The 27,531-nt window shown below is 45.0% G+C and overlaps 1 protein-coding gene across 1 annotated transcript; it reads left to right on the top strand.

Annotated features, from left to right (window-relative positions):
* CHRNB3 (cholinergic receptor nicotinic beta 3 subunit) lies at nucleotides 1–27,076 on the top strand. Its single transcript, XM_059685277.1, has 6 exons — nucleotides 1–679; nucleotides 9,948–10,099; nucleotides 11,123–11,167; nucleotides 21,220–21,329; nucleotides 21,595–22,477; nucleotides 23,966–27,076. Exons 1-6 carry the CDS (start codon nucleotides 625–627, stop codon nucleotides 24,122–24,124), a joined length of 1,404 nt encoding a protein of 467 aa, XP_059541260.1. The 5' UTR covers nucleotides 1–624; the 3' UTR covers nucleotides 24,125–27,076.
* Nucleotides 27,077–27,531: the final 455 nt, after the last annotated feature.

Raw genomic sequence — 27,531 nt, 5'->3', positions numbered from 1 at the left:
TAGTGAACATCCATCAGCGCAGTCACAAACTTTTCCTCTTGTGATGGGAACTTTGAGGATTTACTCTGTGAGCAGCTTTCGAGTGTGCCGTACAGTATCTGCTAGCCACGGACACCATGCTGGCTTGGCATCCCCAGGACTTGTTTGACACCAGGAGCTCTGTGCCTTTGACCCCCTCGGATTCATTCCTATTCTTAAGCTCCGAGACAGCAGGGGAATAGCCCACAGGAGAAACTTTTCACCAGCTCCCAGGACACAGGTTATCAAATGCAGCGTTTCTCCTTTACACGGATCTCCAGCAGACTCTTCGGAAGCGGTCTCGCCCCGTCCTTTCTCCACTGCCCTGCGTCTCTTTGCAGGAGAGTAAATTAATAAGTCAGGAGTTAGGACCCAGAGGTCCGCTGTAGCCTCGCAGGACCTGACAGCTGACGGGAAATCAATGAAGTGTGCTTCAGGAACGTTACCCTGATGTGAGATGGACAGAGGCTGCTGTCTCCCACTTCAGGTGTCTGCGCTCCTCTTGGGTCAGGCTCGGAACCACTGCACGTCCCTTCCCAAACCCCCTCTCCCGGTGGAAACGCTGTGTGATTGAAAAGGAAGAAATTTTCCTTCTAACATGACATCATGATGCTGGCAGGTTGCATCCTGGTGCTCGCCGTCCTGGGTGTCACTCCCTCAGGTAAGCTTAAGCTCGGGTTAAACTGAATGAAAACTTTATCGCTGAGGAGTCATTCAAGCTAGGACGGTGGAACCATGGTGCTGAGAATGTTAGAATTACAGAGTGTCATGTATAGGTACCTGTAGGGTAACCGTTAGGATGTGGCTTCGATGAATAATTCTATAAAATCTGTAGATTGCTGAAGAAATCATATCCAGGAATTTCATAATGTTTATGCTTTGGTCATTTATCATGCTATTCCTTTTGGATCATTATGAGCTTGGTAAAAACAGGGGAAATATTACCAGATGCACTGAATGTCACTCAGAGAATTGTTAAAATACTTGGCACAGAAATGTATTGGATTGACATTTTTATATCCTGCCTACTAATAATCATCGTATCTGTGTATAGATACTTTTGTCCAATCTATCTTGTAGACTTATATAAATATTTTAATAGTTTTGTGTATATGGGCATATTTAGTATGTTTGTACATCACAATCAAAGATGTATATCAAATGTCTGGGAACATGTGTGAGCCTTTTGTGACTATTGTCCACCTGAAAATTGAGACATTTTTAATAAAGAGGGCAAATAAAAGGAGAGAGGAAGAGAGAGGAAAGGAAAAAGGAAAGAAGCAGAAAACTGAAAACTTTAGGAGAAAGTGGTCATTGCACCTGCCGGTGTTCTGGGTTTTGAAATCATTTCACTTTTTATGTAACGTAGGAGCAGAAAACCCTTCCACCGCACCAGAAACCAGTGAGAGCCAGGAGCCAGATGGTGAGGAAACAGTGTCATTCATTCCCTTAGCAATTTGTATTTATTTGTCACTAGTATTTTTGCCTCGTTTGATTATTGCAATTTTCAGATGGAGAACCAGAGGTTCTGACATAGATTTGCCTAAACCCTGAAATAAATCCCCGATTTAAAAGGCGTAGGCCCATGAGGCACACACACACCTGGACACTATCATATCTTCAACACTGTAGCCTTTCCTCCTGCCAGGACTCAGAAACAGAGTGACTTCTAAGTGCAGAGGGCATCAAACCGACTCTCCAGTATCACTACATTTGGTCTCTGCAAAGCCCGAAATGCAATTTGCCAATCACAAAAATAATAATCAACTTCGGTGTGCGTTAGCATCCAATTAGTGTGCATGCATCTAATGGGTTTTTGCCCTAACTTCCTATTCTATTTACTATGAAAAGATTGATTCTTATCATTTTTTCTCCAGGGAAATCATCTCACTGGTTAGCAAGGGCAGTGAGCACAAACCCTCTTGGTTCACCCATGCATCCTCCTCCCTGCACAGTGACAGTTCCATAAAAAATCTGATTTGGAGGAGAACCTGGCCCTCATCCCCATTGTGTAGGCTGCAGGCGTTTGAGAGTGTATACTGAGCTGTATACATCGGTCATAGATCTATAATAAATCTATGTAATAACCCTAGGAACTCTCATATTTGTGAACATTTCTAGATCCACTGGAGTCCATTTCTATATTTAGACCTGTACACCTTTCCTTAAGTCTTTTACTACTCATTGTAAAGAAACCATTTCTTTTGGTCACACAAATTACAAGTAGGAACCCCTCCTTTTTATATCTCTGGCTTCGGTGAAAAGGATAATTGTGCATGGCCACGTGACATTCCTTATATTGCTAAATCATGCTCTGTGTGTTTGTGTCTGCTCCCAGAAATAGGGACTGTATCTTATTTATCTCCCCAATGCTCTTACCACGTGATGACGTGGGTTTATTCATTCAATAAATATTTACTGAGGATCTCCTGTATCCTAGGAATGGTTTTAGCATGTGGGATGCAAGAGGGAATAAAACACAACCATTCTAATAGCCTCTCCGGCTAGCAAGAATCCATTAAATACGTATATTGGCTTTCACTCTGCAGGCTAGCTCTATGTGTTAACAGAAAAGCTACTGTGTTTGTGGTATGCCTTTTGGGGGGACAAGGTGATGATCATGGAAAGCAAAGCCAAAATATACCAAAAGGTGTCAAAACAAACAAAAACAAAAAGCACGTCTCTCAAACATACTTGCTGAAGTTTGAAATTCTTCAATTATTTCCTTACTCTCCCAGCAGAGAATAAACAATGAAGTGTTGTCTTCAATAAAACCATAAGTAATCACGGGAAGTTTCATCTATCTAGTCTTATCAATTATTCATACGTTGGTGGGAGTGAGTTTGTCAGAATGTTGCTGAAGTATTGATATGAGGGTGAGGAGGGAGCAGCGGGTCTGAGAGCCCGCAGGAAGGGTCACGCTGTAGGTTCCAAAGAAACATTCCTCTGTCTCAAGCTGCTGCTGGGTGCCTCATCCAAATGAATCTCTCCTGATTCCACTTGCTGGGCGGAGAGAGCTCTCACCTCCTCACGGCGGTGACTCCTGTCAGTCCCTTGATAGCTTTAGGTACCTTTACCTGGACGCCTGCTCTGCTTCCATAAGTGGCCGCCAGGGGTGAAGGTCTGTCCTCTAATCAATGGTGCATCTTCAACTTTGGCTCTTTCATATCTTTGGGGCAGCAAACATCTGGCATTAATAGGTCACCTTGTGTGGCTGTTTCGTGAACGCAGAGATCCTAGAAGCAGGGGCGTGTGAGTGTATGTAGGGCCCTTACCGGTCTCCCGCTCTGTATTTTTATTGGGCGAGGTTAAATGCTTTGCTTAAGATCCTGCGGCTTGGAGTCAGGACCAGAACTCGTGTCTCTGGGTCTGAGTGCAGGCCTCTCAGTGTTAAGTAAATATTTGTTGGATTCTCATTCTAATGAGTGACAGGTTTGGCCACAGCTCAGCATCCTGAGCCAAGAGCAGCGCTCCCTCCTGGAGCGCTTTCCCAGCCCGGGTTCCCCTTGGAGGAAATACACAAGGGCTCCCATCCCTGCCTGTCCCAGTCCCCTGCGTGTGTGCTCTCTCTCTGGTGCTGCCTCTCCCAGCCCCTGCCCCTGGAATTGCTTGTCTAGTCCCAAGGGAAAATGAGACAAAGAGTAAGCAGGGCGAGGGAGAGGGAGAGGGAGAGGGAGAGGGAAAGGGAGAGGGAGAGGGAGAGGGACAGGGACAGGGAGAGGGAGAGGAAAAGAGAAAGGGGAGGGACTGGGGTTAAGGGAGAAACAAAATGCCTTTTTTACCAAAAGAGTTGGTGAAAGGCTTTAACAGGCAAACAGGCAGCACGCATCCTCTGAAGATGTGCATTAGACTAAGTGTGTGTGTTGGGAAGAGGGATGAGCATGCAAAGCAGAACTCAAAGCAAGGACATGTGGGAGGACCATGGTCAAGTCTTCTTGGAGGACCACCTCCAAGAAGAGTGATCATAGAGTGCCCGTTCTAGAGGTCCCGGGGAAAGCAGTCCGCCAGTGCACCGGCAGATTTGAGGAGGATCAGAGGACACAGTCACCACAGTTAAGTGTCTCCCTAAGACCAAACGAAGATGAACTGTGACCTGGTTTCAGAACATCATTCCTCCCGGCAACACGTTGCTTTAAACAACACTAAAGTGTTTTTGGAAAATACAATGCTAACAACAACACAGCAACAAAAATAGCGTAACAATGAGCATCTGTTCATAGACGTGAATTGTTAGAACAGTTTTTATATGACAGTAAGGAGCCCGTAGCGGCGGGAACGTCTTTTGCCTCCTCAATCTTCAGAGTCGCATAGGCGGGTGGAAAGACTGTGGACTTGGGAGTCAGGAGCCACACCCACCACTCATTAACTGAACGGGGTGACCCTGGGCAAATCACTCCCTCTCTGGGCACCCCCAAGCCTTCACCTGTAAAATGAGGGCTTAGATCTTCTTGGAGGTCCTTCCCAGTTCTGTTGTCTTGGCTTCTTTATCATTTCACTTTTCCTTCTTCTTTAATTAATGCTGAAGTAGTTATGAATATAAATGCTCTCCCATCCTCCCAGTCAGGAAGCTGACTTGGTGAGGGGGAGTGAGGGGTGGGGGGAGGCGGTGTCACCTTCTAAGAGAAGCTTCTTGATTTTGTCCATTTATCTTATTACTAGAGGCTCGGTGCACAAAAATTTGTGCACTGGGGGGGGGGGACCCTCAGCCCGGCCTGTGCCCTCTCGCAATCTGAGACCCCTCAGGGGATGTCCACCTGCTGGCTTAGGTCTGCTCTCCAGGGGACCGGTCCTAAGCTGGCAGTCAGACATCCCTCTGGCAGCCCAGGAGCCCTTGGGGAATGTCCACTTGCCAGCGGGGAGCAGGCCTAAGCTGCAGTCTGACATCCTTAGTGCTGCTGAGGAGGCAGGAGAGGCTCCCACCATCACTGCTGTGCTGGCAGCCATCAGCCTGGCTTGTGGCTGACCAGAGCTCCCCCTGTGGGAGCGCACTGACCACCAGGGGGCAGCTCCTGCATTGAACATCTGCCCCTGGCGGTCATTGTGTGTCATAGTGACCAGTCATTCCCAGTCATTCTGCTGTTAGGGTCAATTTGCATATTACCCTTTTATTATATGCCTGGTGCATGGGTGGGGGCTGGCTGGTTTGCCCTGAAGGGGGTCCTGGGTCAGGGTGGGGGTCCTGCTGGAGTGCCTGGCCAGCCTGGGTGAGGGGCTGAGGGCCGTTTTCAGGTTGGCCACACTCCCTTCAGGGAGGGGGGTCCTGCTGGGGTGCCTGGCCAGCCTGGGTGAGTGCTGGGGTGCCTGGCCAGTCTGGGTGAGGGGCTGATGGCTGTTTGCAGGCTGGCGACAGCCCCCAGCCACCCAAGCTCCCAGTGGAGGCTGGCTGGAAGCAGGTATCTGGGATTTATTTATCTTCTATAATTGAAACTTTATTGCCTTGAGCGGAGGCCACAGCCGGCAGGCGGGAAGCTTGGCTTCCTCCATCACCGGGGCAACCAAGCCTCCTGCTTGCTCCAGCTCCGTGGCTGTCGGCTGCCATCTTGTTTGGGTTAATTTGCATATAGTCACTCTGATTGGCTGGTGGGCATGGCTTAGGGTGTGGTGAAGGTACAGTCAATTTGCATGTTTCTCTTTTATTAGATTAGATATTGGCCTTGCCTAATTAATTTAAACTATATTCATTGGCAAAAATGTTGTTTACACACAGCTTTTCAGGAATGCATTTATTCCTTAACACAGACACCACCTGTCCTGGTAGTCTTGAGCACATCTGTGATTCTGTATCCTCTAGTGCTGTGATCCCTCGGCCTCCTTCCCCTGTGCACAGAAAGCTCGATTAGGCCTTTTGTGCATTCATTCATTCATTGGTTCATTCATTCACTAAACATCATACAATATTTACTGAGGCCCTGGCCTCAAAAAAAATCAATGGTGGAAGCACTTTTTCTTCCTCATAATGTTCTAGTCTACAAAGCAGACAAACCAGAAACATTGCCAGGGCTGTGCTCTATACCTGCTCCAATAACATCAATGGCTCCAGCTTTTATTTTCAGAGAGTTCAGGAAGCTTGACGATATTAGGCAAAAGCATGACACCTTTGGCCTGTCGGGTCTGTTTTGGTCAATACAGACTTGTAGTAGTCAGCTTGGGCTGCCATAGCAAAATACTCTACTATAGACTGGGGGCTTAACAATTTATTCTCACAGTCCTGGAGGTTAGGAACCCATGATCAAGGTGCCAGGAATTCAGTTTCCGGTGAGAACTCTCTTTCTGGCTTGTAAACGGCTGCCTTCTGGCTGTGTCCTCACGTGGCTACTCCTCAGTGCTTGTGTGAAGGGAGATCCCTGGTCTTCCCTTCTCTTCTTATGAGGACATCAATCCTCATGAGGAGAAGTGAGGTCCCACCCTGATGACCTCACTTCTCCTTAATGACCTCCTGATAGGCCCTATCTCCACATACAGTCCCATTGGATATAACGTGACTTCAACATGAAGTTGAAGGGACACAAACATTCAGCCCATAGCAGCCAGTATAGATTTATGTTTTTCCTCCCTTGATTCAGACAGCCACTCACCCTCTGACACTGGACACATGGATCAAAGCATATACAGGTCCCTGAAGGAGCAGACCTGCTCATCTCCCTTTGGGCCCACCTATCCTCAAGGAGGGTATGTCTTCGGGGTGACCAACGCTGGGAATGTCAAGGTCCTAATCTTAGAAGCCCCATCCCAACATGCAACCCCACCTCCCTTCAAAACGAGAGTAAAATTCCAGGAGAGAGATCTCTTTCATATCCCAAATTATAATGGCTCAGGGTCGTCCAAGCTAAGAAGTGTGTGTGTTTGTCTGTGTGTGTGTGTGTGTGTGTGTGTATACGCACGAGTGTGTGTTGGTTCAGACGTTATTCAGTGTCTCAGCTCCCTGGAGTGTCTCCATCTGTTGTGAGATGCTGTCTTATGTAATATTTACTCATCGGGCTGAGGTTGGTCACAAGGGCTCTCAGGGAAGGTCAGTACTCTGTCACTCTCAGAAGGTGGAACGGCTCTCAGATGCACGTGACAGCGGCCCCTGCAGCTTAGCCAAAAGGGGGATTGCTTTTCTCACACACCATGAAATTTGGAGGCAGGCAGTCCAGGGCTGCTGGGGCAATCCTGCCATGCCATCAGGGACCAGGCTGTGTCAGGCTTTGCGTTCTGCCCTCTTGTATGTGCAGCTTTCATCAGGCCCACTTGCATATTGGGTGGCTAATTCTCTAGACATCATGTCCCAGTTCCAGGAAGGAAGAAGAAAGGGCAGAGGGTAAAAGATGAAAGGTGAAAAGGTGCAGGTTGGATTGACTCCATCCTCTTGAGTGAACCTCACTCAATGGCTTCTGTTTGTTTCTTACTTGGCCACAGGTGTCATACGGCCATTCCTAGCTGTAAGGGAGCCTGCGAGGGGAACATTCTAAGTGGGCACCATGCAATCCTGAATAAAGTAGCATCGGGTGGTAAGGAAGAAAGGGTAAATGACTGTTGGGCAGGGAACTAACAGTGTCTGCCACAAACAGCATTCTCCCCCTTGAAGGAGGGGCTGCCTGCACAGGGGAAGCCAGAGAAAGGGGACATCTGTGGCCCCCATGCCTCGCTCCTCTCCCTAGCAATTCAGCTCTGGCCCAAACTCTCCAAAAACTGCTCGGCAAACAAAAGCCAAGCACATAACTGCGTTGTCATTCAATGTTTGTTAGCTCGGCTGCCACTGTGTGCCAGGCAGTGCCCTAGGAGCTGGGGAGACAGCCCTAGAGCTGGCATTTCCTAGTGGGTCAGGCAGACAATAAACAAATAAACATATAATATGATCAAGCCTCTGACATAAGAGAAATTTCCATAAAGGGATAGAAAGTGGGGAGAGATTTTTTAGATCCCGTAGCTTAGAATGACCTCCTCAAGGAGAAGGCATTTGAGCAAAGGGGAAAAGTGAAGGAATCAGTGTGGGGCAAGGCCTTCCCAGAGTGGAACCACACTGGCCTGTTCTGCAAAGAGCAGATGGGCCTGAGGCGCTAGAAGGCAGGGGGGTTGCAGGCAGAGGGGAGAGGGTAGCAGCCACAGAGGGCCTGGGAGACCATGGTCACAACTTGGGATGTTTTTCCTCAATTTGATGGGAAGCCCCTTGGTGGGTTGGAGCAGGGAGCTGACATATGCTTTTCAGCTTTGAAGCAATGTCTCTAGCTGCTGGGCAGGAAATGGACTGTGAAAGGAACAAGAGTGGGAGACGTTGGGAAGCGGAACTGGAATCCAAAAGAGAGAGATGAGGGAGTCCGGGATCAGGGTGGTGATCCCCAGTGGAGACGGTGGGACGCAATCATTGTTGCGATGCATTCTGAAGAAAGTTAGACAGGACCTGGGGTAGGGAAATTCTGGAGGTTCAGCCTGAACAATGAACACCTCTCTCCTCCGAAGGCTTCGGGGAATTTCAATTTCCTCCCTCCCGTTCCGTTTCCAGGAAGGTTCTAGGGCCTTTACAGAGCGCTGCCCTGGCAGCCGCCCAGCCTCGCTTGCTGAGAGTATTGAAGCATCCAAGTTTAAATAAATAAGCACAAATGTAAGGTTTTATCTCTCTCCGTCACTCATTTGCATTTTAATACACTTTCTAAAGCAAAGGAGGAAAGAGTGGAGGCAGTCACAGAGCCTGTCCTATCCATACCCTTGTTCACTCCAAGGAGCCGCAAGGATGCATTTCGAATTTACTCCCTTAATAAGCTGAAGGTGTCCTGCACATATGAGGAATGTGTGCGATTGTGCTTTTCTCCCTACTAAGAACTTTGGGGTTTTGATCTGGTAAACTGGGGAGGGGGGGGGGTGTCTTGCATGTGATCATTTCTCATAATGTGTATCTCTCAGTGGGAAAAAAGGTTTTCCATGGTAAAACATACCGTGCAGGATGAATTGCTGTAGGATATTAATAGGTTGCTGAATATATGAAGAGGGGGCTATACTTAAAGCAACAACAAAGAGCTTCCTTGTTTTAAACTTGATAGGATAACACTGAGAAGAAACAAAACATATCTCTAGACTGCATTCCTAAGCCATTTCTGCAACTGGAGGGTTAAAACTTGAAATTAGGGAGTTTCTCAGGTTCTCCCACCTTTAGGGGCAGAGAAGAGCCGCTGACCCTGGTTGTGGACCAGGGAAGGTCTTCAAGAAGGAAGATGTTCTCAGGAAGAAGTGAGAGAACTGCTCAGGGCACGGGGTGGGGTTGAGTGGATATGTGCTGGAGGGCTGGAAAGTGGTCCTGACACACTCCCTTCATCGGTCCATTCATTAAATGGATATAAAATGAGCACCTGCTATGGGCCAGGCACTGTTCTAGGTGCTGGATAAGCATCATCAAATAAAACGGATATTGTGCCAGCCCTCATGGAGCTCAAGGGGAAGACGAATAATGACAAATACTGTAAACGACAAATTGTGATAAGATGTAAGAAGGGGCCCAATGGGCAGGGATGGACAATAGCACATGGACAGAGCCCATGTCTGTAAGGAGGTGAATTGTGAGGTGGAGAGTAGATGATCTTTTGGGGTCAAGGTGTTGACCTCATGATGTGAAGACCCCGTGAGAGTCAAGCTCTGGGTAAAGTTTACAGTCAGCTTTTAGCTGTGTGTCGTGGGTGTGGAGAATGGTTAAAGAGAACCCTGCTGCCCTCAAAACTGTCTTTGCTGAGTTAGGCCGTGTAGGAATACAAGGTGTCCCCCAAAACTGTGGACACACTTTAACAGCTGATAGCTCAATTTTGAAAATGAAAGGTATTTTAATAAACACCACCTTTATAATTATTTAATGCGTGTATACATTTTTCGGGGACACCCTGTATGGGAAGGTTCAGCCATGGGATGCGAAAGCAACCGTTATGCCTCTCCCGTTAATTCAGGTTCCCTCATGATTCTTGCAGCAGCCGCAGAGTTCCGTTCAATAGCCGAAACTGAAGACGCCCTCCTCAGACACTTATTCCAAGGTTATCAGAAGTGGGTTCGCCCTGTATTGAATTCTAATGACACCATAAAAGTACGCTTTGGACTGAAAATATCTCAACTTGTAGATGTGGTGAGTAATCCTTGACACGAACCCAAAAAGAACATGCATTCCTTAACCTCTTTGTGAGTCTGAGATTTTATTTTGCTTTCTTTCCCCATGGCTGCCATTTCGATTTTAAAAATAACTTACTGGGAGAGAAAATCTGCCCCACGAAGCCAGTGAAATGACCCGAGGAAAGAATGGGGAGTGTCACAGGGTGCGTTTTCACTGCGACACCGTTAGTGCGGGGCCTTTTTGCTGGAGGGTGGATATGGTTGCGAGGATGGATGGGCACTGCCGCTGACGGGTTTGCTGTGGGCACCCGGGGTGAGGCGGGGAGGCAGGAGAGGAGGAGAGCTGAACCCAGGCTAATCCAGAGTCCTCTCAGCTGAGGGAGGGCTGGCAGGGGCAACTGCAAGGAGTGAGGGCAGATAGAGGATGACAGCCAGAGCCAGTGCCTGGGCAACCCCACCACCCTCCTGGGCCCCTCAGGCGCCCGCACCTTCCCCGACCTCACCCACACTTTAGGACTCTCTGCTAATGTTCTTGCTGAGCTCGTACTTCTGCCATGATTGCGTTCCTGGAAAATCGGCGAACTGTAACAACCCAAATCCTGCAAAATCATCCTGCTGTGGTCCCCAAAGTCCCAGAGTAATCCTCCCACGTTACCCAACCCCCCACCCACCGCACACTCACCCACCCCAGCTGACTCAACGCCCAGGAGTCCTTCTAGAAAATCGTGCACAGCCCACTCCAATTTAGCTAATATTTAATTCTACTTGGCATCCCGAAAGTGCTTCCTGGGTTATGCAATTACATACAAATACCACCACGATGAACCGCTACTTGCTTTAATTATTTTTTTTTTCATTTTAAGCAAAATATGCATAACATTTTAGGATCTCATGCATTTAAGTTCTTACGTTGAGAATTCTTTACATTTTGAACACCTCAAAGGTAAGATTCAGAGAGTTCATTCTGACAAAAAAAAGAAATCCAAAATGCAACTTCACTTAAATTGAATTTACATCTTTTTATTTGTCATTTTCTTAGGATGAAAAGAACCAGCTGATGACAACGAATGTGTGGCTCAAACAGGTAAATGTCAACTCAAGAACTGCACTTGCCAACCTGATTGTCGCCATTCTTTAGAAAGGCTCCCATCTGAAAAATAATTATTCTAAAGGGCATATTGGGTTCTTTAGGGGGATATTTGGGAGCAGGTGGGTTTCTTTGTTAAAAAATCTTTCCTAAATTCATTTTATTAAATATGTTTTTGTTGATTTTTTAGAAAGAGGGAAGGGGGAAAGAGGGGGGGGAACATCGGTGGGTTGCCTTCCGTATGACCCCCCAACTGGGGATTGAACCCGCAACCTTTTGGTGTACGGGATGAATCTCCAACCAACTGAGGCACCCAGCCAGGGTGGGTCTATTATATTTTAATTTTCTTTTGCAAGAGTCAGAAAGCAGGTCTTGGGCTCTCACAGGGTGCCTTCTTCTGTTGTTGTTCCTTCTGTTGGACTGTCCACGGGGCGTGCGGTGGGAGGGTGACTGATCATGAGGCCTGGGCACTGGTCCCTGGGCCACTTGGAGAAAAGGGGATAAAGGCTCCAGGGTGCAACTTTCCCCCATTTAAGGCACTGCACTTGGATGAGAAAACTGATGATGTTAAATTCCCCCTCACTCCACCGGTCCTCTGTGGGAAAAACCTACCCCCAGGAGTCTTGTTGCTCCCTACAGAGAGAAAGCAGGGAATGACAGGAGGAGTCCACCATGAATTTCAGAATAAAATGACACCTCAAACAAAGCAATGAATATGCTTTTCTGATGTAACTGAAAATGCGTTTGAATGGTCTTCAGCAGTGATGGCAAACCTTTTGAGCTTGGCGTGTCAGCATTTTGAAAAACCCTAACTTAACTCTGGTGCCGTGTCACATATAGAATTTTTTTGATATTTGCAACCATAGTAAAACAAAAACTTATATTTTTGATATTTATTTTATATATTTAAATGCCATTTAACAAAGAAAAATCAACCAAAAAAATGAGTTCGCGTGTCACCTCTGACACGCGTGTCATAGGTTCGCCATCACTGGTCTTCAGCGCTCTGCCTCGGTGATTGCTTTAGCTCGACTGTGGCCTGTTTCCTAAAACAGAAGCGTCTGTCCCCAGGAGCTCGGTCACCAGTTCTCAGGAAATCATTACCTTTCAAAACCGGATGTTGCGCGTGTTATCTGAAAGGAGGAAATATTGGCACTTCCTTGATAGGAGGCGAGAAGGCTGGTTTAATTGCTTATGTTTTGTTTTTGTTAGCAATTACTCATTAGCAATTACTCGGGGGTTTTTGTTGTTGTTTTTTAAAATATATTTTATTGATTTTTCACAGAGAGGAAGGGAGAGAGAGAGTTAGAAACATCAATGAGAGAGAACATTGATCAGCTGCCTCCTGCACACCTCCCACCAGGGAGGTGCCCGCAACCAAGGCACATGCCCTTGACCGGAATCAAACCTGGGACCTTTCAGTCCGCAGGCCGACGCTCTATCCACTGAGCCAAACCGGTTACGGCTCATTTTTTAATGAATGTTCAGATACCACTTAATCTCCCACAGATTTAAAATCTTCTTGGTGGTGCTATCTTAAATATCTCGCTAAATTTAAACATGCAAACATGATACTGTTGATTTCTTTATATTGAAATAAGTTAGTTATTTATTCCGGTTTAGTGGACATTGTTTAGATCTCTCTGCTAATGGTTTATAAGGAACGATGGATAACGGGAACTGTGAGGGGAATCCACAAGCTTCATTTAGGGTCATCAAGTTGCTTCTACCCAAAAACTTTGATCAGAGTGAGAGCATAGTTACTGCTTTCAGTTTCTCTGATTCTTTCATTGGCAGCTGTTAGCAGCCTATGAAATAGGTCTGCATTTTATTTTACTTGCAGATGAAGATCTTCAGGAGAAAATAATAAGCTGAGAATGTAGGTATAAAAACACAATCTAAATAATCCGTATTGTCCTATATACTTATCTCTATCTTCAGAGACTTATCCCACTTCAGAGGCTGTGGAACTTGAAGGTATTTTGAGTTAATAAAAATCAAAAGGAAGTCCCGTATTTGAACTTGCAGGGGAGAGAAGAAAAGCTTCTCTGTAAATAGGCTGAGGAAGAAAAACAACAAACAAACTTACTGCTTCACACACTCCTCCTTCTCGAACTGCTCCTCACGGTTAAGCTCTTACTGATCTGCCACACAAAACACTGGTCCAGGGACCCTTGTCCTGTGAAACTGAGATAGTAGGTGCCTTATACGTTCTTGAGGTTTTGAAAGCAAGAAAACATCAGCCAAAGAACAAGGTTAGACGTGAAGGGAAGAAGCCATGGGCTCTCGGGCCTTCACTGAAGCTTTGGAAATGACTCCCAGCAGTTAGGCCGCCGGAATCAGGGACCTGGAGAACGCCTCCATGTCAGGACAGAATCAAAATCTAAAACCTCCAACTAAACGGAGCAAGAGGGATCTGTAGGAGGGGGGCCATCTGACACTTGGGAAAGCCAGCCTGCTGACTTTGGGCCCGCGCCAGAGGCGTGGGTTACATTTAATGTGCAAAGGTTGTCGTATCTCTTATCTCACATGCGTTCTCGGCCACTCTTGATTAGCAAAGCAGGTATCCTTGTCCCCATTTTCAGAGATAGAATCTAATAGCTCATCCGGCTGGAACCTGGGTTTCCCTGGTTTGGGCCTTCTCTGCCACACCCAGCCTTTGCCCTATAAACATCAAGATCTGTTTCTAAATCATAGGAGGAGTCAAAATAGCAAAACAACCGCACATTTCATAGAATCGCAAAGAAAATGATCAAAACTGCTCCACTCACACAAACTGGATTAGGAGTGAAATGTCACACAGGTATTAGTAAGTACTATCTTATGGCACAAACAATACGGGAGCAAAACAGGGTGAATTCTATGGCATGAGTGGCAGGCAGGGAAGGCTGCATGGAATAGGAGGCATTTGACCTCTGCCATGATGTCACTTTATGGGGTTTAAATTTTTTTTTTAAATATTTGTAAGGGTAAAAGAAAGATGAAGCGTACAAAAAAATGGACAATGAAAACAATAAAGTGGATGTAAAAAGAAAAGCTATCACTGGTGTTTTACATGGATCTCAGTTTCAGAGCAGCTAATAACAATAATACCTAATATTTACTATTGCGTGCTAAGTGCTTAGGCACTAAGCTAGGTGTTTCATGAGAAAGAACTCAGTTAATTCTCACAGCCACCTTATAAATTAATCTTTTAGGATTCCCACTTTGCAGATGAGAAAACTGAGGATTGGTGAATTGAAGTGTCCAATTTCCACACTGCTAAGTGAAGTCTGGCTTATACTAGTATAGAGAAATCATTCCCTTCCTCAGACGGGAAAGAGCTGAGGGAAGACGTCCGGTTCTCACAGTGCTATCTATCTCTGTAAAGGCTAGTTTCTAATCCTGTCTTCAAAGGCATGGATTCCTCAGTCTCTAGGACATCTCATGGACTTGGTCTAGAAAGACAGTTAGGAGAAAAAGAAGTAAGGATTCATAGCATCTTTCATTCATTGCACAGGGTTTATTGAGAGCCTACTAAGTGCCAGATACTCGGTAGATCTTGGACACACAAAGAATAAAACAGCCCTGCCTTTAAGGAGAGAAGACAGTTTTAATTGTGTTAAAAAAACAAAACAAAAAACAACGACTGTAATATGATCAACACTATAAAGAAAGTACACATAAGGAACTGTGAAAATTAGACAGGGAGAGCTTCCAAGGGGAGGAGATATTTAAACTGGGTCTTACAGAATCGATAGTTGTGTAAGCCAAAAACGTGAAGAAGTTGTGAATCACCTGAATAGCATTCCCAGTAACAAGACTTCCCAAAGCTCTCACACTCCTCTCGGAAATCCTTTCCCTGTATAACTCTACTAAAATTACTTTCTAACTTATATCTATGGAGAGGATAAAATGCGATGTAATTGGAACAAGAGTATGTTCCATGGTAGCATACACAACTGAGATACCTGTTTTTTGTGCTGTTGTGGTTTTTATTGTTTTTTTTACCCTATTCTTCTGTGTTAGCCTCTGTTTCCACAGTTCTTGGTTATATTTAGACATGCCTCTTCTTTCCTCTCAAGCACAAATTTAGAGACAGCCTGAGAAAGTCCTTTATGTGGAGCTATTTTTACTTCACTTTATTGATTTTATTTTGCAAATTCATTTGTCTTCCTCCTTCGTGCTTCCAGAGAGAAGTCAAAACCCTGCAAATTATAAATAGATTATTAACATTGATTCACTGAAACTGTGTGAGAAGGCACGTAATGCCCTAGCTATTCCGATTCTGTTTTGTCATGTTCAGGGCTAAAAAAAAAACCCACAAAAAACTGCATCCCAAGCACCTTAAACGTAATGGAGATGAAACCAACCTTTCATTATGACCCAAGGGTCCGACCCTTTGCCGAGATGGTGTTATTTGAATAATCACAATGATGACAGATGTCAAATTTACTCACTCAATAAGCACTTACGGAGCACCTACTCTGTGCTGGGCACTGGGTAAAGCACTGGACTAGGCACTGTGGGGTAAACACCAATAAGACAATACGATTCTGAGTGAGCTGGCTCCACTGTAGCTGGGAACAGTTTCCTCTCCTCTCCTCTCCCCAGGAGGGTCCCGAGGAAAAGAGAGCTGCCTGAATGTCTGCCAAGGCCGACATCTTAAACGAGTGTTGTTCCTCCAACAACTGCTTCCTGTTTTAGGTCAACAAAAAGTTCAGCAAACATAAGGAAGGCCTCTTTGGATAGATCCCTGGGGCTGGTCTTTGAGGAGAAAGAAACAAATCTGCTGTAGAAGGGATCGCCGCGCTGGAAATGTCTGAGCGATCGCCTCAAAGCCTGATTACCCTGTACAACCTGCAGTGGCCCTTCCAAGTCCCTGAATTCGTCTCAGACCTTTACTTACCCACCATCTTATTGTCCTGCCTGTTCTACAGCCTCGCCCTGATCTCAGCAAAATAGGCCCGTTTGGTCTTCTGATTCAAGTGGACCCTGAAGAGTAATCGAGCAGAAATTTAGGTGTCAAAAGGCCGGCGATATAAACCTGGGCAACTTATTTCACCTCTCTGCCCCTCAATCTCTTCATCTATAAAATGGAATCAATGCCTAGCTCACAGAGTCCTTGGGAGGTTACATGAGATCCTGTGTGTGAATGTGATGCACACATTATCTGGCATGTAGCGGGGACTCAGTAAATGTCATTTCCTTGTGCCACCTTTGTAGGCTTTCTCATCCTTTCTTTTTTGCTTTTTATTTAATTTGTTGGGGTGACACTGGTTAATCAAATTATACAGGTTTCAGGTGCACAATTCTACACACATCATCTGTACGCTGTATTGTGTGTTCACCACCCAAATCAACTCTCCGGCCATTACCATTTATCCTCCCTAAACCCTCCTTTATCTCTCCTCCCCTCCCACCCCACCTCCATCCACCAGCAATCCCCACACTGTTGTCTATGTCCATGAGTTTTTTCTCCTTTTTTTTTTTTTCTTCTTTGCTTTCACTCATATGTGGTCCATGAGTTTTTTCTCCTTTTTTTTTTCTTCTTTGCTTTCACTCATATGTGGAATCTAATGAACAAAACGAACTAACAAGCAAAATAGAGACAGACTCATAGATAGAGAGCAGGCTGACAGCTGGGGGCGGGAGGCTGGGGTGGGTGGGTGGAGGGTTTTCTCATCCTTAATGACAAATCCCATCTGTTGGCACAGACAATTCATGGATGTAATGGGAATATGAGACATATGATATGTCATGTTGCTGTATTTAAGATTAAAATGAATCAACATTAATTTGGTTTTAAGAAAGTCTCATCTGATCTTGAGATAACTGAACTACCCAGGGATGTCCTATTCAGGCTGCAAATCACAGCAATAGCAAGGAATATTTGTCCCTGACTATCTAGTTGTCTTACTATTAAACTGAGAATAATTTGAAGAATTTATTTATGGTAAAAAAAAATCTTATGATTTAGGTTTCAATGAAATTTCATTCTGAATTGTGGTAACAGGTAGACATTTATGAGTGATATTTCAGGTAATATATGTAAGGAAAGACAACTTTAAGGGGATATTCATGACAGGGATTTGAAATTGTCCTTTCCCAAGTTAGGAAACCTAGACTTGGAGTATTTTTCCATTTTTTCTTAGGGGTAGATTAACTTTGTTATTTGGCCCTGACATGCCCCCTACTCTCCTGTTTCCTGCAATAACACAGCCCTCCACTGGGAGCCGTGGGAAGGGGAGCTGATATTTGTCAAGGGCTCTGAGAGTCATGGCTAGAACGTGCTCCACAGACACAGGATATTATTTGTAATCTCTTACTTTAAGAAGGGAAGAGGCAGGAGGTTAACCTCCAGATGCTCCTAGAGATTCCGGAGAGAACAGGCACCTGCCCAGAAAACCTCACAGCTCCTTAGAGGACAAGATAGAGGATTTGGGCTCTGGATCCTCATCCTGACCCTGCCGAGTCTAACACGACGTGGCCATTGGGGGCACGGGGCTCGGCCAGCATGGCAGTGGACTCACATCTCCGTAGAAATTCGGTGAGGCCCTCTGATGGGCATGTCAGGGACAGCGTCCGATTCCCCAGGTCTGGCTACAGAAGGACACCGAGCTTGTGAGGGGTGACTCTCTCCACCTGCAACTAATAAAGGACAATCCACATGGGGAGCCCAGGGCGTCAGTGCCCTTTCTCTCCTGGGTGCACCCAAGGAAGCAGCCGTCACCAAAGTCAGCTAGCCCGTTGTCTTCACTGCTCAGGAAGGCAGCCTGAATCCACTACAGATCTCTTTACATCCTCCTCAGGGCTTCCAACGCATCCCTCACACGGCTCCATCTACGGCAGATCTCTGCACCCACCGCCCACTGCTCCTTCTTACCCTTCAGGTCTCAGCTGGAGGGTCAGCTCCTCAGAAGTCCCTTCCCTGCCCACAACTGCACCCCCTTCCCCTTCATAGCAAGGACCCCAGGTGTGGTTATCAGTTGTCTGGTCAGTTGTTTACTTTCTGAGGTAGCACCAGGCTGGAGTACACGGTGGTGGTGTGTGTTCCACGCGCACACAAGCCTGGCACACTTGTGGAATGCATTAATTCCCCCCAAACTGTGAGCCCCATAATATACCACTACCTCTCTGTTAACTCTGGCCACAGCTGTTCATGCTGCGGTTCGAGGGCCAGTAAGCAAGGCAAACCTTTCCGGCTGAACAATCCCTCGCCCTGGGGCTTGGCCCAGTTCTCTTAGGACAGCTGGTAGAACCGGTGTTTGCACCGAGGCAGGGGCCCCAGCATGTCAGCCGTGCACCTTCCCCCTTAGCAGTGCAGAGCTGGACATAGGTGAACACCGGCTGTGCCTGGAGTGGAGGGAAAGCTGGATCCAAGAAGCAGATGATTTCATTTCCAAAAATCTTTTGGTCCAAAGGGAGGAACTGTGGGGTGGGGCTCATTAGCTGTGCTCACTAACATTGTTTTCCAAGACTGAGCTAGAATGTAAGGGCTCAACTCCAGTCGATCTGTCTGAGAACGTGTCTGTCTGCCGTGGGGCTCACTGCCTGTGTGCCTGCAGCATGCTGCCTGCTCAGGGTCCACTGGGATTCTCCTCAGGATCAGCCGAGAACGTTTTAGGTGCAGGTGACAGAAAACCAGTGGCTTTATTTATGGTCATTAAAAACTGGAGAGAATCCAAATATTTTACCTGGAGAATGGTTAAATAACTTGTAGTATATTCAGAGTATTATGCTAAGCAAAATAAGCCAGTCAAAGAAAGACAAGTATCACATGATCTCACTCATATGTGGAATCTAATGAACAGAATAGATCCAGAGACATAGAAGCATGAAATAGACTATCCAATCTCAGAAGGAAGGCAGGGGTGGGTGGATGGTGGGTGGGTGGGAAGAGATCAACCAAAGAACTTGTATGCATATATGCATAACCCGTGGACACTGACAATAGGGTGATGAGGGCCTAAGGCAGGGTGGAGGTGGGCTAGAAGAGGTCAGTGGGGGGGGGGGGAGCATATGTAATACTTTCAACAAAAAATATCTTTTAAAATATTAAAAATTTTAAAAATTGTGGTATATTCATACAATGGGAGACTTCACTAATAAAAATGAACAAGTTAATACAACATAGAAGAATCCAAAATCCATGTGATAAGTAAAAAATCAGTATCATAAGGCTACCTACTGCATGATTCCATTGATATGGCATTCTAGAAAATGCAAAATTATAGGATCAGAAAATAGACCAGCATGCCAGGGGCTGGGGATGTGGGAGGGGTTGATTACAAATGGGAAATTTATTGGGCAACAGAGCTGTTCTGGTATCCTGATGGTGTTAGTGATTATACAACTGTTTGCATATAGAACTATACACAAAAAAGGTGAGTTTTATTGTAAATAAATTTTAAAAACATAAGTGAGGTGAAAGTGAGACAGACAAAAAATGCGACTCTGAGTTTTCCTCAACATTGCTGAGATTCAGACCTGCTGCTGATGGTAAAAGTCTCCTCAGCAAGAAACAAATTATTCATGGGAATGAAATTATATTTGCTTTTCAAAATGGACAGAGGAAAGGGGGAAAAATAAGCCTGTGAATACCAAGTAAACATGGTAAATACTTTATTAGTTTGGCCTTTTAAACTGTCAGTTTTCATAGGCATGGTTTTTCCATAAATTGTCATGCAATTTTTATCCCTTAGAGTGTAGAATTTTTTTATTTTTTTAAATATATTTTTTATTGATTTCAGAGAGGAAGGAAGAGGGAGAGATAGAAACATCAATGATGAGAATCATTGATTGGCTGCCTGCTGCACGCCCCCTACTGGGGATCCAGCAGGCAACCCGGGCATGTGCCCTTGACTGGAATCGAACCTGGGACCCTTCAGTCCATAGGTTGACACTCTATCCACTGAGCCAAACCAGCTAAGGGGCATGTAGCTTTTTAAAGACTCGTATTTTTTAAAATTTGTTTTTCAAGGATCGAGCCTCACAAACACTGTCTAAAATAGAAATATCTCATTTAGAGTGTGTAGTTCTATCCTTTCCAGGCATCCTGCTTATTGTAATATTTTACCATCCAGTCAAGTCATCCCTCTGCTGACTCCCCATTTTTTTAATGACAGAGCTGACATCACTGGGCCCCAGGAAGCCTCGCACTGGGCATACCCTTCTAGCGTTCTGAAATGTCGTTTAGCATTATCCTACATCATTACTCAACTGTCTACATGAGGGACAGTAGAACAGAAGAATTTAATTTTCAGGTCAGATTTCATAAGATTCTGGATCCAAAATCTTTTTAAGGAAGTCCATTTCTACTGTAATTGGGTCATCCATATGTCATCCTCTTAACCTTCATAATCAGATCAATTAATGGTCATGCTTGTTAATCTGGGTCCATCAGCCCCTGTAAAACATGCTATAATTTCATTCTATGATGAGAACAAATATGTAAGCATTGGAGGCTAACACTATTAGGAGTATAATTTGAAACTGTAATTGGGTGCTCATAAGATAAGTTCAGATTAAAACTTAGAAAAAAAATTCTTGGAAAATATTTTTTCCTTGGATAAAAGTTGTAATGTCATCAAGAGTAGTCAGCAGATCCTGGATGTTTCATAGGAACATACCGGGTGGATGTTTGTTCAGGACTCTTGAGTGACATTCAAAATTATTTGTACCCTTTACCGTGAGATTAAAATATCACTGGACCAAGTCACCTAGAAGAAACTGAGTTAGATCTATCATTGCTTTTTGTTTCATAAGAGAAAATAGGCTGGAAAACAATGGATCATGAATCTGTGTTGTTTGTTGCTGAGCGTCTTCATTGAGAGGTAGATGTAGCAATTTTGGAAATCCCAGGTAGGATGGGTGTGGGGGCCTGGGCAAGACCAGAGACAGGCTGGCTCAAGCCCTATCTTTCCAACTGCCACAGACAGGGTCACAAGACCTAGTAATGCACTATGTGAGTAAAACACTGGGCTAGTAAATTAACATAAACTTGAAGATTCCAAAGTGAAAAACACTGACTGTTCAGAATAAAATTACAGTGTGCTAATTGTGTGCAGGAATGGACAGACCACAAATTACGCTGGAATCCTGATGAATACGGCGGAATTCATTCCATTAAAGTCCCATCAGAATCTCTCTGGCTCCCTGACATAGTTCTCTTTGAAAAGTAAGTATCAGAGAAGAAAAGGACGCTGGGCAGGTTAGGACCAGAAATAGAAAAGCCTGATGTTGGTAAAATAATGAAGAGAAATGCACAACTTCAAGTAGCGAGGGAACTGTTTCTTTTCGAGTTATTGTTTGACCCTGTAGTAGGAAAGTAATAAAATACAAATAGTCCAGTGGTGGGCAAAAACAACACACACACACACACACACACACACCAAACGAGTAAGAGCCAGCTTGCCATTAAAGTGAAACTACTTTTGCCACAGTGCTGACGGGCGTTTCGAAGGCTCCCTCATGACCAAAGCCATCGTGAAATCGAATGGAACCGTCACCTGGACCCCTCCTGCCAGTTACAAAAGCTCGTGCACCATGGACGTCACGTTTTTCCCATTTGACCGGCAGAACTGCTCCATGAAGTTTGGGTCCTGGACTTACGATGGTGCCATGGTCGACCTCGTTTTGATGAACGAAAACGTCGACAGGAAAGACTTCTTCGATAACGGAGAATGGGAAATCCTAAATGCCAAAGGGATGAAGGGACACAGGAGAGACGGTCTGTACTCCTACCCGTTCATCACCTATTCCTTCGTCCTGCGTCGCCTGCCTCTGTTCTACACCCTCTTCTTGATAATCCCCTGCCTGGGACTCTCTTTTCTGACGGTTCTGGTGTTCTATTTGCCTTCTGACGAAGGGGAAAAACTTTCCTTGTCCACCTCTGTCCTGGTTTCCCTGACGGTTTTCCTTCTCGTGATTGAGGAAATAATCCCTTCCTCCTCCAAGGTCATCCCTCTCATTGGGGAGTACCTGCTGTTCATCATGATTTTCGTCACCCTGTCGATTATTGTCACCGTGTTCGTCATTAACGTTCACCACAGATCTTCGTCCACTCACCACCCCATGGCCCCCTGGGTTAAGAGGCTCTTTCTGCAAAGACTTCCTAAATTACTTTGCATGAAGCACCACGTGGATCGCTACTCTTCCCCAGAGAAAGACGAGAGGAAACGGGTGGTGAAAGGTAAAGTCCTAGGAAAAAAGAAACAGAAGCAGATGGGGGAGGAAGAGAAGGTTCTGGTTGCTTTCTTGGAAAAGGCTGCTGACTCCATTAGATACATCTCCAGGCACGTGAAGAAGGAGCATTTTATCAGCCAGGTGAGTCGACGGGTGTTCGGAATAATGCTGCCTGCCACTGAGCTGCGCCAGAATGAATGTTCTCGCTTCGATTTACAACAAAATTGCTGTCGTTGTTTAAAATGTGGCATTATTAGCTACCTGCTTTACATGTACAAAATTTAAAATAAACCCTGACGCAAATTAGGGATTTGGGCATGGATTTTTAAGAAGTTCACAAAAACAGAATATGAGAGAGTGAAGCAACTCTGGGTTAAGCGCTAGTCCTTATGATTAGACTTAATTCTATTTAAAATAATTCAATTCTACATTTTAAATAGGCTATTCTGGTCTCTGGTAATTTCTCATTTTTAAATGGGGTGATGGATATTTCTATCCATAGTATTTGAAAGTAAAGGAACAGAAAGTGTCAGATTTTTAAACTAATATGAAAAATAGAATGTTACTATGATCTCACTCATTTGTGGAATATAATGAACAACATAAACTGATGAACAAAAACAGATCCAGAGACAGAGAAGCATCAATCAGACCATCAAACATCACAGGGAAGATAGGGGAGGGTGGGGGTAAGGGGGAGAGAGCAACCAAAGCACTTGTATGCATGCCTATAAGCCTAACCAATGGACACAGACACCAGGGTGGGGGTGAGGGCATGAGTGGGGGTGTGTGGGAGCGATGGGGGGATAAGGACACATATATAATGTCTTAATCAATAAAGAAAAAATAAAAGAGGGATACAACCAATATTTTGGTGAGAGAAAAGGGTGTAGTTATTTAGCTTACAGATTTGAACAAAAAATGTGTGTCAAGGTTGTGAATTTCAGGCTCAAAACAGTCCTGGACTCAGATCTACGACTTGAAATAGGGCATTTTCCCCCTTTAAAGATGATGACTGGCCCGTCCTCCAGCCTCGCTGCTTATTCCTGCTCTGACCTTGCCCTTAACAGCTTGTTGCCCATCCCTCCCGACTTCCCTTCCTCCAAAGGGCCTTGGTCTCCTCTCTCGCTCATGAATCCCTGCCATCTCCTGGCCAGGCCTCCTCCTTGGCAGTGTCCATCCTTCTGGAGCCGTGGCAGCCAAGCCCACGTGTGAGGTTGAAGAAAGACAGGCTTGTGACGTTGAGCCACGAAAATTCTTAACTTATAAATTTGTGGTTCGTTTCATAGGTAATATCAGGAAGCATCACACTGAAAGATATTGGCTTTTTATTTGTGTAAAAAAAGAGTGGGTTTCCCCCCGTTTTAATCAGCAATGCTTACAAATGCATCAACGATTCTGTGTTTCTATTGTACATCTCCAATGTTGATGGCAGTGTCCACAGGCCGTTTGGCTTGGGCACCATTAGGGAAGTGACCGGGAAGAATCCGAGCCTATCGTGCAGGCGATGTGTTAGGTGTGTTTTGAAAACTGTAAGTCGGAATATTACCCTCTCTACGTGCCGTGGAACAAATCCGGAATGGTTGCCCCGCCTCCCAAGTGGAAGCTATCTTTTTGTCTCTTTCGCAGGTAGTACAAGACTGGAAATTCGTAGCGCAAGTGCTGGACCGCATCTTCCTGTGGCTCTTCCTGATAGTCTCAGTGGCGGGCTCCGTCCTGATTTTCACCCCCGCTTTGAAGATGTGGCTGCGTAGTTACCACAAGGAACAAGCCTCCAGAGCGATCTGACTTACCTACCATGGAGACAGAGTCACGCCATGGAACTGACATCCAGCCGGCACGTATGCACAGCACCCAAATGCACATGCTTCCTGGAGGGGCCTGTGTCGTCCCCAAGGAAACTGAACCGTGGGACACGTAGGTTTGCCCACAGTAAACTCGTGGTGGCCATTAGCGAGGGCCTGGGTCTAAGTAAAACAGAACCTCTATAGGCTCCTGCCTTGGCTTCAGGGCGGAGCCATATGTCCAGGCCTGAGGTCACACGCCGGCAGCACAAGGATGTCCCAGGAACTGGACTGAGGCCTAACAAGACTGAGGCCCGAGAATTCAAGGAGGCCTCGGAGAAGGTATTTGTGCGGGCAGGACTTGGGTCTCCTGTGTCCTGTTCTTGGTGGCTTTGCCTGAGATACATCCTGAGCTGCGTGTTGAGGATGAACAAATCTCAACAGCCATGATAGAACTTTGGGGCTCCGTGTGTAACCCACATATCCATATTTTTCTGCACGTTTTATTGGAATTTTTTAAAAAGGAGGCAGCATGGTGAAGTAGAAACTAGGGCACAAGGACTCTAGACCAGCCATTTCCCAGCTGTGAGCTGTGGGAGCGTAGGCACATCATTTGTCCTCTCTGGTCAGTAAGAGGTTATGACTCATCACTTTTGACACTCTTTTCCACTCTAAAATTCTATTCTTTGGATATGTATACTGGAGCTTTCACAATTTTTAAACTACACAATTTCTACTTATAACTTTGATCCTTTGGGAAAATGAATCTGCTTTCTCTCTACTGTAGGACAGAATTTACAGGAAAATATTGTGATGAAACCAAGGATTCGATGCCGTAAATCCCTGACAGGATTGTGAAATCAAAGGGCAAATCACTGTTCTTTTTATTGAGAATGCTATTGACTTTAACTTTATTTAACTCATTAGTTTGCTAGGTAAATGGCAAAACTAATCTTAGAAAAATGCATTTTGATTAGAATCTAGTCTCAAATTTTGAAAAATACCACATGAAACATTCACTCCCCAAGCCTCCTTCAGGCACAAATACAGCAAAGGTCAAACCTTTATACATGTGCGTACAGCTTATTCCTCATTGCAGCTAAATTGGGAGGCAACACCCGCTTCCAATATGGAAAAGGATAAATATTTATATATCACAATAACCCTCAGAAAGTAACTACAAAAGAGAACTTTAGAGCAAATAAATTTTTATTTCAAATGTATAGCAAGAAAAACCCTCTGTGGTCAATCTTGCCAGCTAATTCCAAGTGGACGCAGCAGGACCCACACAGCTCTCCGTCACACGTGTGAGCATGTGGGACAGACACATGCCTGGACACACACGTGCAGGCACACACACTCGTCGACACACTGGGCATGCACACAGGAGTGGGCACACACAGAGCTGTCCTAATTGTTCTCACTCTCCAGATCTTTGCTACCACTCCACCTCCTCATGAAGCCTTTACAGAGCACATGGGCCCCACTGAACTCCCTGTCTCTGAAAATCCATGGTGTTTTCAGTTTCTGCTATATGGTTTAGAAGGCAATTGTTCTTTAGAATTTCATTAAGTGAATTTTATGGCCTTGCCTATATCATAATATAACCCTCTGTTATATTCCCAACAGCATCTAATAGAGCTGTGTACATAGTCAGGACTCAATTGATTAATTAAACCAGTACCAGCAAGTTTGCATTGGGGTTTTCATTTAAAATAAAGACAAATTTTTACTCTTGCTCAATCCTCCAATATTTCCAGTTCTCTGTGTGTGATTTTCAGCACATACCTTAAACTTTTTCTCAGATTAAAATGTTTTTAATGAATAATTCGTGGACACAGACAATGGGATGGTGAGGGCCTGGGGTGGGTTGGGAGTGGATTGGAAGAGGTTAATTGGAGGAAAGGAGGACCTATATAATACTTTCAAAATTAAAGATTTTTTAACAATTGTTTTAATTTTTTTAAAAAGTTTTTAGCTTGGCCTGTGTGGCTCAGTAGTTGAGCATCGACTTATGAACCAGGAGGTCACTGTTTGTTTCTCAGTCAGGGCATATGCCCAGGTTGTGGGTTCAATCCCCAGTATGGGGCCTGCAGGAGGCAGCTGATCAATGATTCTCTCTCATCATTGATGTTTCTCTCTCTCTCCCCGTCTCCCTTCCACTCTAAAATAAATAAAAAAATATATTTTAAAGTTTTAAAAATACTATTATCATACTTAGAAAAATTAATAATTCCATATTTAAGTTTCCATCTCTCAAGAACAACCTAAATTTATAGCCAGATTGTCTACAATAGGATTTAACCCATAGTGGTGTGCCTTTTAAATCTATTTTAATTCTTGTCACTGACTTGTTGAAAAACTAGATCAGTTTCCCCCAAGAATGTCTCATGTTTCGTATTTGTCTGGTTGCTGGCTTCTGGTGTCATTTAACTTGTTCTTCTGTCTCCTGTATGTTCTGAAAATTGGAAGTTACAACTATAATTCCAGCATAATACTTTTGACAGAGTACACCAGAGATGATGATGCATAGTTTATGCTGTGTTGTACAAGGAGACATACTATCTGGCTTTCTAGTCCTCAGTGCTAAGAATAATCCCTGGGTAAGATGATGACAGCTGATCTCTCCACCCGTCCAGGAATACATGTAGTGGGATCGCCTGTGTCCATGAACCACAGCAGTTATAAAGACTCTTACCTTGGTCCCTTTAAAGCTGGCCTCTAACAAGCGACACTAGAACCCTGTAATTCCCAAAGAGCAGTATCTCTATGCTGGGAAAGACCTTTCTGGTCGTGTCATAATTCTTTCATGGAAGCACCTCCTATTTTGTATTAAAGTGTATTTATTTCATTAATAGCCATGGTGACTCTCATTTGTGTTTAACCTGACACATATTCCTTCTTTGTATTAAGACTTTCTGCTCAGTGTGGCAATAAAATCATAGTGAAAATCGAAGTAACACGACTCCTTTGGTTCGTGGACAATCTTAGGTTTGGGAAAAGTAGCCGGGGGCGGCAACACATCCACGGATGCACGCTGTCGCACCTCCGGGCAGTGTAAGCGCTTTGGGGCACAGCAGCCTGGCCTGTCCTCAAGTGAGACATGGCCCTGAAGGCTCGAAGAGGGCTCCAGCTTTGGGCAACAAGAGGAGATCCGTGCAGGACAGAGGAACTGCTAAGTGAAATGTGCCAATTGTAAAACGAGAAATACTGTATTAACCTACCTATAAGAGATACAAGAATAGTTCCTTGTATCCAAGGGGAGATCATAGAAAGGTCATAAATTGTGAAGATGAGTAGCCTCCTAACATCCTCTTCACGTGCAGAATCCCACCCTTGGAGGCTGGAGGAGCGGGGAGGGTCAGCCTTATTGTTTCTCCGGCCGGATGGATGCTCCTGCCACCCAGAAGG

The sequence above is a fragment of the Myotis daubentonii genome, chromosome 2 (genome assembly GCF_963259705.1).
Source record: "Myotis daubentonii chromosome 2, mMyoDau2.1, whole genome shotgun sequence".
Lineage (NCBI taxonomy): Eukaryota > Metazoa > Chordata > Mammalia > Chiroptera > Vespertilionidae > Myotis > Myotis daubentonii.
Note: the sequence above shows the minus strand (reverse complement) of the source record. Positions and strands in the feature narration are given on the sequence as shown.